Source organism: Oreochromis aureus, linkage group 5 (assembly GCF_013358895.1).
Source record: "Oreochromis aureus strain Israel breed Guangdong linkage group 5, ZZ_aureus, whole genome shotgun sequence".
NCBI lineage: Eukaryota > Metazoa > Chordata > Actinopteri > Cichliformes > Cichlidae > Oreochromis > Oreochromis aureus.
Window position 1 is genome coordinate 18246350 of NC_052946.1, and position 11246 is coordinate 18257595.

At 44.3% G+C, this 11246-nt stretch overlaps 1 protein-coding gene across 1 annotated transcript; it reads right to left on the minus strand.

Moving 5' to 3' along the window:
• Window positions 1-128: 128 nt before the first annotated feature.
• Window positions 129-10995, minus strand: prkag1 (protein kinase, AMP-activated, gamma 1 non-catalytic subunit). Its single transcript, XM_031757098.2, has 13 exons — window positions 10705-10995; window positions 9610-9661; window positions 9427-9527; window positions 9264-9345; window positions 9119-9177; window positions 8908-8953; window positions 8766-8820; window positions 4038-4164; window positions 3680-3845; window positions 3548-3585; window positions 3244-3390; window positions 1878-1977; window positions 129-1771 (listed from the first exon to the last, which is right to left on the minus strand). Exons 1-12 carry the CDS (start codon window positions 10711-10713, stop codon window positions 1879-1881), a joined length of 981 nt encoding a protein of 326 aa, XP_031612958.1. The 5' UTR covers window positions 10714-10995; the 3' UTR covers window positions 129-1771; window position 1878.
• Between the last annotated feature and the right edge of the window lie 251 nt (window positions 10996-11246).

An 11246-nucleotide genomic window follows, 5' to 3' on the forward strand; every position in this document is an offset into this window, starting at 1 on the left:
TAAGCTATTAAATAACAATCCATTTAAGAAAGGGTTAACAGGAAATACAAAAGCCACAGTCCCAACCAGCTAGATATTAAGGTCAAATATATTTATCAGTAATTAGCCACTGAAAAAATAAATACAAACACTCTTAAAGAACCTTTATTGCTCATTGTTTAAATTATAATATCACTGTAGATTAGTACAAAAACTGTGCAGTTACATAGAGTTGTACACAATCCATTTCACATATCCTAAAACAGTAAATGTGGCATGTTCCTCACTTTTTCCTCTTTAGAAAATAGAAAACGCTGGTATGTAGTGATTTCGATAAAGTCAGTCCTCTAAACGCAAACAAAACATAAAAACTACATAAACTTATAACAGCTGATGTTCTGACACAGTAAATAAATCACATCAACACAACACAGATAGAACAAAGAAAACAAAAATAAAATAATTGAAAGTAATGGTCAAATTAACAAAGCAGGACTGATTTTCAACAAAATGAGATTTTGGAGCACTGAAGCCATAAGCAGATCCCTTTACGACTAATAATGACGCCAGAACCGGCACGGTAGGGGGGGGGGGAATATACCTAACACCTATAAATATCCAGAGACAAGCACTCAAAGAGAATAAAGCACAGTTAATGGTTGTCTCCAACAGCAAATTCATTTTAGACTTCACTCTAAGTGCTCTTCATGGTTTGCTTCGTGGCTGTCAGGCTACACAACAGATTGAACTCTGAGCCCTTGGATTCTTTGCAGAAACCTCATTCAGGTGTTTTGGGGGAAACTTATCAGGCCAAATAATGGTTCATTCTTAACAGAAAGGTACTGAGTGGCTGTAGAATATTGTATCCATTGCATGATGCTGATACTCGAGTAGAAAGGGCAGTCTAAGGCTGCACACCTCCACCAAAGCTTTCATCCAGATCATTTTTTTAAAAACCAAATGAGCTTGAAAGGTCAGTTTCTTATGTTGGCCCCAGTTGTATATCTGGTACAGGGGAACGAGTCACAAAACCTCCTTGGTGGAGGTAACTACTCAATAAGTCTTTGCAAATTGGAAGGGTGAAGTGGTTCAAATTGAATATGGTAGTTTGTATGTATGTATTTTACCAGCATTTATATAATCAAGTTAACTGAATGAGGAGTAATATCAATAACATCATACTACTACTACTACTACTTACTTAAACAGAGAACAAGGCTCAGAAAAGGCTCTGATGTGTTAAGAGAGTGCTGATCAGTCCAAGCTGCACAGTTCAAAATCACCCTATTGGCAGGCTTTATGTGTGTGTAGATTTCAGCTTAGATCAGAAGTGAAGTGATGCCAGCAAAAGGCAAAACAGGCAAATCAGTTTTCCTGTAAGGTTACTGACTATTTTATTATTGGAAACGTATTTGGGAGTCGTCTGTCCTATATATTGCTGGGTATTCCTGAGCAGCTACAGCTCCCCTCCAGAGGATTCTTGTGCTTCTGCGTCTTTCTTGGTTTTCCAGTGACTCAAAATTTGGCTCAATTTACAGGAGGTTCTGTATAAGCTGTAGTACCAAAAAAAATATTTTTATATGGTTTAAAATTCACAATCTTTTTGTTTCTGTAGACAAATAGAATTATTCATGGGTGAATTACAAAAAAAACAAGCAAAAATTATTGATAGAACTTCCATTTGCTGTCATAATTCCCCTCTTATAGGCTTGGTTATCTCCTCTCTTATGCTCCGGTGTCATCTTTAAAATGTGCAGCCTTTCATTTTTTGAGCAACTTTTCCAATTTGTCCCTGTAGGCACAAAAATCAAATAATCACTTCAAGTTTATGTTCAGTGAATGCCCCTTGTATATTAAAAAAAAAATATAGGTAGGCTTCAGTACAGAAGTGTACTTACTCTATTCTCTATCTGTAAGCACTAAGGCTTGGAGGATATCCGAAAGGGAGACGATTCCCTTCACCACCTCGTGCTCGTCCACTACCACCAGCCTGTGCACCTGCAGGGAACACAAAAACATTGTTGGTGTTACACTTATCTCAGCAAGGTACCATTTTTACCTAAGGAACGTGGGGAGAAACTGGTGTAAGACAAACTGTACACAGACAGCAGCTTTGATGGCAGAAGTAACAGTGTGTTGTTGTTTTTTTAATATGATTTCAAATTATGTTTTGAAGCAATTATGACAAGAGGAGATGTGCATACAAATACCACACAAAAAGGCCCCGGCATGGATTCAAATGCAGGATGTTCCTGCTGTGAGGCAAACGGGGGTGTGCTTTTATTTATTATGGTGCTGAATTTTTTAATGTATACTTAGTTCTTTAACTGAGTAGTTTAGAATAAATCACAGTTCAAATTTAACAATGCCTATTTTGTCCATCTACATGGCCTTGCTGCAAACCCTCAGTTTATCCTCTTTTTGAAACAATGTAGCAATATGCCAATTAGACATGTGCTAATACTGATTATAATCCTAATCCTCATTTATATCATAGTGGGCCTTGATACAGCCTCTGAATTTCTCCTCTGCCTGAAACAAACAGCTTTAGCATCTTTCCCTTTAAGGCACAGGTGTCGATCTCCAGGCCTCGAGTGCCGGTGTCCTGCAGGTTTTAGATGTGTCCTTGATCCAACACAGCTGATTCAAATGGCTAAATTACCTCCTCAACATGTCTTGAAGTTCTCCAGAGGCCTGGTAATGAACTAATCATTTGATTCAGGTGTGTTGACCCAGTGTGTTACCTAAAACCTGCAGGACTCCGGCCCTCGAGGCCTGGAGTTCGACACCCCTGCTTTAAGGCCACCCTCCCTTTAGCCAGCCTTCTCCTGATTTGCTGCCCCTCTCAAACAGAATGTTTGAACAGCAGGTGGTGAGGCTTCTATAGTCACAGGCAGAGCTGTGTGCCTACAATGACCATCACAGGGATATCACCTCTCACTCAAATCATACAGACCTAACAATGGGGGGAAAAAAACTCTGAAACAGAGCATGAGAGAATACTTTTACCTAAACTGGCCTCAATATTTTAAACTTATATTATTACTTATATTATATAGATGGAAAGAGAACATAAGGAAAGGCATAATAAGTCCCCTTTTAATGAATATTTAATTTTTTTTCCAACCACTGCAGTGACAAAACACTGAAAGTTAAAGCTCAAAATCTGCTATTCAGATTATGCATGATAAGGAGCTTAAATAGTGGATGATTGACACATGCAGTAGATAATGTGAACAAATAGTGTGTGCATCCTCTTCTCACCTCAGCCTCCACCAGTCTGTTGATAATGGCCTCGAGGGTCTCATGCCTGTTGCATGTCAGCACTCCTTCAAAGTACTGTGAGCGGTGCTGCAAGGCTTTGGTCACCGTCACATCCAGGTTGTTGTACGTCTTCTCTGCTGCTAGATTCTGTAAAAAGCCATGCTCTTATATGACGCTTGTAATGCATTGTTCATGATTTACTGTCATCATAAGAGTGCATTTATGGTGTCACAGACAGCACAATGTGCCCTGTCAGATGGTGGTGAGACACCTAAACAGCATGCAGTGAGTGATAATAACTTACTATAACATCAAATTTTGAGTAAATGTCCACCACTCGACCTGCGAGACACAGCACAATGGAGCATAAAATTCAAGATTTCTGAGATGGTTAATGGAAAACCAACAGGGACATCATTTCAGTCAGTCCTCATACCTTTGTCATCAACAACAGGGAGCGCTGACACTCTCTGCTCAACAAAAATACCCAGAGCTGTGTAGAGCGGTGTGTCTGCACGGACCACTGCTATGTTCTTGAAGGTCCCGATATTCAGTTCTTCTAAAGTTTGCCTCAAGAACGAGGGTTTTGGCATCTCTGCTATCTGAAAACATAACAAGCATTTTAGATAACTGAATAAAAACTGTAAGGGAATGGGTGTTTTAGTTAAGGAAATTAGATATTCCCAGATTACTTAACTGCAGACTCTTCTCTATTCAAAACAAAAATGAAGATGACAGATGATTTAAAGTACTTAATGCAGCTGCAGTGTGGTGAGGAGCCCGGGGGGACTTACAAAAAGCTTCAAGAACTTGAGAATTCTCTTGTGTGTGAGAATATAGAGCGTGTTCCCCGTCAGCGGGTCAATTACAGGCAATCTGTGAATCTTGTTCTTCAGCAGAGATGACACAGCATCGTACAAACTGTAACACAGAAAGCAAGTTAATAAAGTTATTTAGTCTGCTATATGTGACAGAAAACGACTGAATAAAACGTTATGAAGAGACACATTGATGAGCAACTTTATTAGTTACACCTGTTCAGCTGCTCATTAATGCAATTATCTAGTCAGCCAATCACATGGCAGCAGCCCAATGCATGTAGACTGATTTCACTCTGAACACTGCATGTTTGTTGGCATTTCAGAAACTGGTTATCTAATGGGATTTTCCTGCACAGACATATCTAGGGTTTATTAATAATTAAAAAAAAAAAAAAAAAAAATAAAAAGAGCTGAAAATATCCAGTGAGTGACAGTGTACTGGGTGAAAATGCCTCATTGATGCCCGAGGTCAGAGGAGAATGGCCAGACTGCCTCAACCTGATAGGAAGGTAAGAGTAACTCAAACAAACACTTTCTGCATACAAACCAAGGTATGCAGAAGAAAATCCCTGAACACACAACACACTGAACCTTAAAGCAGAAAGCATTGAAAACATCTGGAGCATCAAGAGATGAAAAATATAACAAAGAAGATCCACGACTGCTGAACAGCTAGAATCCAATATCAGACAAGAATGAGACAACATTCCTCTTCTAAAATTCCAGCAGCTTGTCTCCTCTGTTTCCAAACATTTCCAAACTGTTGTGAAAATGAGAGGCAATGATGCAACAATGCTGTTATTTAGCCCTTTAAACCACTAATCGTGTGTTTTACTGTGAATCTCAGCTCATCACCACTTGCCCTATTTTTTGTTGTTGTCGGTTTTTTGGGGGGTGGAGGGGGGTTGTTTTTTTACTTTACTTTTTAGTTATTTGATTTGTATGTGAGTGTGGTGTTTATTTGATTATTTGTGCAAAATATGAATACAAAGAAGAAAAAACACACTTAAAAAAAAAAAAAAAAAAAAAAAAAAAAAGAGGACGCTACACATAGCCCTGATATGGCCCAGTCCCAACATTTGAGACGTGTTGTTGACATCAAATTCAAAATTATTGTGGGTGGGTTTGCCATGTTTGGCAAACACACATTGCATTCTGATTTTATTTAGATTTCAACACAGGATCCCAAGGTTTGGGGGAATCGAGGTTGTATACTCTATCCATCCATCCATCCATCCATCCATCTTCATCCGCTTTATCCGAGGCCGGGTCGCGGGGGCAGCAGCCTAAGCAGAGAAGCCCAGACCTCCCTCTCCCCAGCCACCTCCTCCAGCTTATCCGGGGGAATACCAAGGCGTTCCCAGGCCAGCCGAGAGATATAATCTCTCCAGCGTATCCTGGGTCTGCCCCGGGGCCTCCTCCCGGTGGGACATGCCCGGAACACCTCACCCAGGAGGCGCCCAGGAGGCGCCCAGGAGGCATCCTTGTCAGATGCCCGAACCACCTCAACTGGCTCCTTTCGATGTGGAGGAGCAGCGGCTCTACTCTGAGCCCCTCCCGGATGGCCGAACTTCTCACCCTATCTCTAAGGGAGAGGCCAGCCACCCTTCGGAGGAAGCTCATTTCTGCCGCTTGTATCCGCGATCTCGTTCTTTCGGTCACTACCCACAGCTCGTGGCCATAGGTGAGGGTAGGGATGTAGATCGACCGGTAAATTGAGAGCTTCGCTTTTACACTCAGCTCCCTCTTCACCACGACGGACCGGTGCAGCGTCCGCATCACTGCAGCCGCAGCACCAATCCGCCTGTCGATCTCCGGCTCCCTTCTCCCATCACTCGCGAACAAGACCCCGAGATACTTGAACTCCTCCACTTGGGGCAGGAACTCATCCCGACCCGGAGTGGGCACTCCACCCTTTTCCGGCTGAGAACCATGGCCTCAGATTTGGAGGTGCTGATCCTCATTCCCCGCTGCTTCACACTCGGCTGCGAACCGCTCCAGTGCGAGCTGGAGGCCTCCACCCGATGAAGCCAACAGAACCACATCATCCATAAAAAGCAGAGATGAGATTCTGAGGCCACCAAGTGAAAGCCCTCCGCCACTTGGCTGCACCTAGAAATCTTGTCCATAAAATTATGAACAGAACCGGTGACAAAGGGCAGCCCTGGCGGAGCCCATCACCCACGAGGAACGAGTCCGACTTATTGCCGGCAATGCGAACCAAACTCTTGCAACGGTTGTATAGGGATCGAATGGCCCGTAGCAATGGGCCAGACACCCCATACTCCCGCAACACCTCCCACAGGACACCCGAGGGACACGGTCGAATGCCTTCTCCAAGTCCACAAAACACATGTAGACTGGTTGGGCAAACTCCCATGCACCCTCAAGTATCCTCGAGAGGATAAAGAGCTGGTCCAGTGTTCCGCGACCAGGACGAAAAACCGCATTGTTCCTCCTGTATCCGAGGTTCGACTAACGGACGAACTCTCCTTTCCAGCACCCTGGCATAGACTTTCCCAGGGAGGCTGAGGAGTGTGATCCCCTGTAGTTGGAACACACCCTCCGGTCTCCCTTCTTAAAGATGGGGACCACCACCCCGGTCTGCCAGTCCAGGGGTACTGCCCCTGATCTCCACGCAACATTGTAGAGGCGTGTCAACCAGGACAGCCCTACAACATCCAGAGCCTTCAGGAACTGGGCGGACCTCATCAACACCAGGGCTCTGCCACCAAGGAGTTGTTTAACTGCCTCAGTGACCTCGCCCGGAAATTGGCGGGTCATTCCCTCATCCCCAGACTCTGCTTCCTCCTCGGAAGGCGTGTCAGTGGGATTAAGGAGGTCCTCAGTATTCCTTCCACCGCCTGACAATTTTCTCAGTCGACGTCAGTAGCGCTCCGCCAGCACTATACACAGTGCAGGTAGAGCACCGCTTTCCCCTCCTGAGACGCCTGACGGTTTGCCAGAATCTCTTCGAGGCAGTCCGAAAGTCTTTTTCCATGGCCTCTCCGAACTCCTCCCACACCCGAAGTTTTTGCTTCAGCCACTGCCCGAGCCGCATTCCGCTTGGCCTGTCGATACCTGTCGGCTGCCTCCGGAGTCCCACAGGCTAACCAAGCCCGATAGGACTCCTTCTTCAGCTTGGTGGCTCCCTTCACCTCTGGTGTCCACCATTTGGTTCGGGGATTACCACCACGGCAGGCACCAACCACCTTGCGGCCACAGCTCAATGCAGCAGCTTCGGCAATGGAGACGCTGAACATGGTCCATTCGGACTCAATGTCCCCAGTCTCCCTCGGAATGCTGTTGAAGCTCTGCCAGAGGTGTGAGTTGAAGATCTCGCAGACCGGGGCCACTGCTAGACGTTCCCAGCACACCCTCACTACGCGTTTAGGTGCACCGGGTCTGTCCAGCGTCCTCCCCCGCCACCTGATCCAACTCACCACCAGGTGGTGATCAGTTGACAGCTCAGCCCCTCTCTTTACCCGAGTGTCCAGAACATATGGTCGCAGGTCTGGTGATACGATTACAAAATCGATCATCGACCGGCGGCCTAGAGCGTCCTGGTGCCACGTGCACTTATGGACACTCTTATGTTCGAACAAGGTGTTCGTTATGGCCAAACTGTGATTTGCACAGAAGTCCAATAACAAAACACCGCCGGATTCAGATCAGGAGGCCGTTCCTCCCAATCACGCCCCTCCAGGTCTCGCTGTTGTTACCCACGTGAGCATTGAAGTCTCCCAGCAGGACAACAGAGTCTCCCGGTGGGGCACCTTCCAGCACCCCCCCGAGGGACTCTAAGAAGGCTGGGTACTCTGAACTGCCACTCGGCGCATAAGCGCAGATGACAGTCAGGACCCTTTCCCCGACCCTAAGGCGCAGGGAACAAACCCCAACGTACCGGCAGCAAGCCGAGGGGATATTAAAATACCCACCCCAGCCCGCCGCCTCTCACCAGGGGCAACTCCAGACTGAGACAGAGTCCAGCCCCTCTCTAGGAGACTGGTTCCAGAGCCCAAGCCATGCGTAGAGGTGAGCCCGACTATATCTAGCCGGTACCTCTCAACCTCACGCACTAACATAGGCTCCTTCCCCACCAGAGAGGTGACATTCCATGTCCCTATTGCCAGTCTTGGCAGCCGGCGATCAGTCCGCCAGGGCCTCTGCTCCTGGCCGCCGCCCAGCACACAATGCACCCGACCCCTATGGCACCTCCTGCGGGTGGTGGGCCTGCGGGAGGATGGGCCCATGTCTCCTCTTCGGGCTGTGCCCGGCCGGGCCCCATGGACTAAGGCCCGGCCACCAGACGCCGCTCGGGCACCCTCCCGGGCCTGGCTCCAGGCGCGGGGCCCTGTAACCCTATCCGGGCAGGGTAAACTGTTCCCTCGATGTTTTCTTCATAAGGGTCTTCTGAATCGCTCTTTGTCTGGTCCCTCACCCAGGACCAATTTGCCATGGGAGACCCTACCAGGGGGCAAAAGCCCCCAGACAACATAGCCCCTGGGATCCCTGGGACACACAAACCCCTCCACCACGATAAGGTAGCGATTCACGGAGAGCCTTTCCTAATTTCCCAATAGTATATCTATGCAAAGTGGTTCTGGTCAACAAACTAACATCCAAAGGGACTTTTCAGAGTTTAATATTATAGTGCAAATAAGCATTCACAAACTTAACATAGCACATTCTGTTACTTACCTTGCATTAGGAGATATGCTAACCAGGGGCTTGAAAGAGTCTTGAAGGTACACCTCTATTGGAAATAAGAAAAGACAAATATGAACTTTCCCTTTAAGATATTACAAGTACATTATGTTACATATTAATAAAGGATTTTCACCTCTCCAGGTTTCAATTTTGTGCTCTTCCAACTCATATATCTGAACCTGAAAATTTACCATAAGTGAATGGAGGGATCAAGTAATGCAGAAAGGAAGAGAAAGTGCATGTTTGACCAAAAATAAGGTAAAATATACATAACTAAAACAACCTTGGATGGAGTTTAAGTTTGAGATTTAATTGGTTACATCTATTCCGTGTCTACATCTTACCAATGGAGATTTGTAATACCGATGAAGAATGTTAATGAAGTCTGTGATGGTTAGCATACCTGCAGAGCAGAAACAGGAGTCCATTATTATTCAACTTTTTTTTTTACTTTTTAGTGAAACAGAGCCAAATGGAAGTTACTCTTACCAACGAAACACTGCTTCTTGCTATCCCATAAAGGCGCAGCACGCACCCCGTTAGAAACAAGAGCAAAAAATGCCTTTTTCACCTGAGGATGAATTGCACAACAGATTAAAGCTATACTAGATCATGAAAAATATATTTATTTAATTTAAGGCTTTTGTTTTACCTGAAGTGATGTATCAAACACAACTAATTTGGAGCTGGTGGGCACAAGGTCATAACAACGATGGGACTTCATAAACCTGGTGTACACATTGTGTTCTGGATCTACAGAAATGAGACTCAGCTGTCACCATTTTCTATGAATAACTGTTTCCCAGCATGACAGACTGTATTGCAAGCCCCTTACCTTCAATGACTGGGTCCTTCTTGCCCTCAAGATCATCAATAGTTACTGGAATCTGAAAGATAACGTTTATATCACCAAATGAAGTGATATTTTTTTGGTTGCGTTCTATTTATTATATCACACCAATATTGCACTGACTACAACACTTTATATTGTACATTTTAATATATACATTTTTTTTTTTTTGACACAAAAAGGGATACATCCATACAAAGCATTTCTAGAAATAACCTGATATTTCTAGAAATGGTTATTTCTAGAAACATGGTTGTGTTTATGTAAAATTTCGCAACCTGATATATTTGGTAAGATAACAATGTGGGAGTGGATGTTTTTGACATGCACGGCAAAGGCAGATCTGAAGTTTATTTTTGTTTTAAAGAACCTTATCGTGGCTGTCGGAAAAAAAGTTTAGCCCGTGAGAAGTACAGCCCAAGGAGGCCTCTGATAAACATGTATTCACTGGAAGTGTCACTGACAGGTCCGCCGTTTCCAGAGGAGTGATGAAAACCACGAAAATGTGAACGGTTTCATTGTTTATGACTTGACTCTGAGACGTGAGTAACTGTACTTTAACACCGAGCCATAGACTGCACTTGAGCAGCTGGTTAAACATCAAACAGTATAACTTTGCAGTCAAATAAGATCCGCTGTAATTGGTGAGATCATTTAGTGATTTCTGGGTGTCAAAAAAGACTCTGTTACACTGACAAGTAACGAAACTTTGGAAAATAAATACTATAACAGAAAGGTTAGCGGAGTATTTCCTAGCCTGTCAGTCAGTTGACATTACTGAGCCTGTCGAGGTGACTTTCTATTTACGCTAAGGCTCTTAAGCTGCGTCATTATGTCGTGTATTGTTATATTTTAGTGGTAATTGTACACAGGTACCGGGACTGATAATTATATGCGTTTTCCTGACAACTGACTAAGCGCAATAATAAGCGGGTTGGCCCCAACAACCACTCCACCAAGAATTTGCTCGCTAGCTAGCTTGTACCGTTAGCATGCTTCAAAAAGTCGGGTAAGTTCATTTGGTTTAAACGTGAGAAAGCGGGTGTAAAACCACACTGTATATACAAGCTACTAACTTACACACTCCATGTTCCATTCGCTGGTTCTCCTCCCTGTAGCCGGCTTCGTGTGCAGCTCTCCAAACCTCGAAGGTCTTCCGCTAACTAACTAACAACGATCAGCATGAATGGTTGTGCTGTCTCTGCCGTAACTGCCGTAATATTGCCTCACTCCAGGGATGTCATTTTAGCTCTGAAGCAGGTAGCGCTCAGGAGTAAAGAATTTGTGGTTTGTTTTATTATTCTGTAAATAAGGGAGCGTTTAGGAGTTCTGTGGAATATTACTTTTAAGGAAAACTGAAAAATCCCCCAACTATTTACATTTACTCTGTTGTCTTGGAACTCTTGCATTCAGATGCTACATCTATGTATAATAAAGTGTGGTTGAACAAAAAAAAGTTAACGCTTAAGAAAATCTTTTGTAGTGCTTTTTTGCTCAGACAACTTCTTAATAAGGGGGTATATTCAGTATATTGTATCGATAAGGTATATTCAGGTATATACAGTAATATGTGGGACTCAGCCACTATTGAGCAGTATGAAGATGGGAAATAGGTAAATATT

What these genes read in the sequence shown, in the direction of transcription:
- prkag1 (XM_031757098.2), bottom strand. An exon ending in CAAGAAGCAGTGTTTCGTTG is followed by an intron (nt 9,178 to 9,263) that starts GTAAGAGTAACT and finishes TCTGCTCTGCAG; the next exon opens with GTATGCTAACCATCACAGAC. An exon ending in AGCATATCTCCTAATGCAAG is followed by an intron (nt 4,165 to 8,765) that starts GTAAGTAACAGA and finishes TCTGTGTTACAG; the next exon opens with TTTGTACGATGCTGTGTCAT.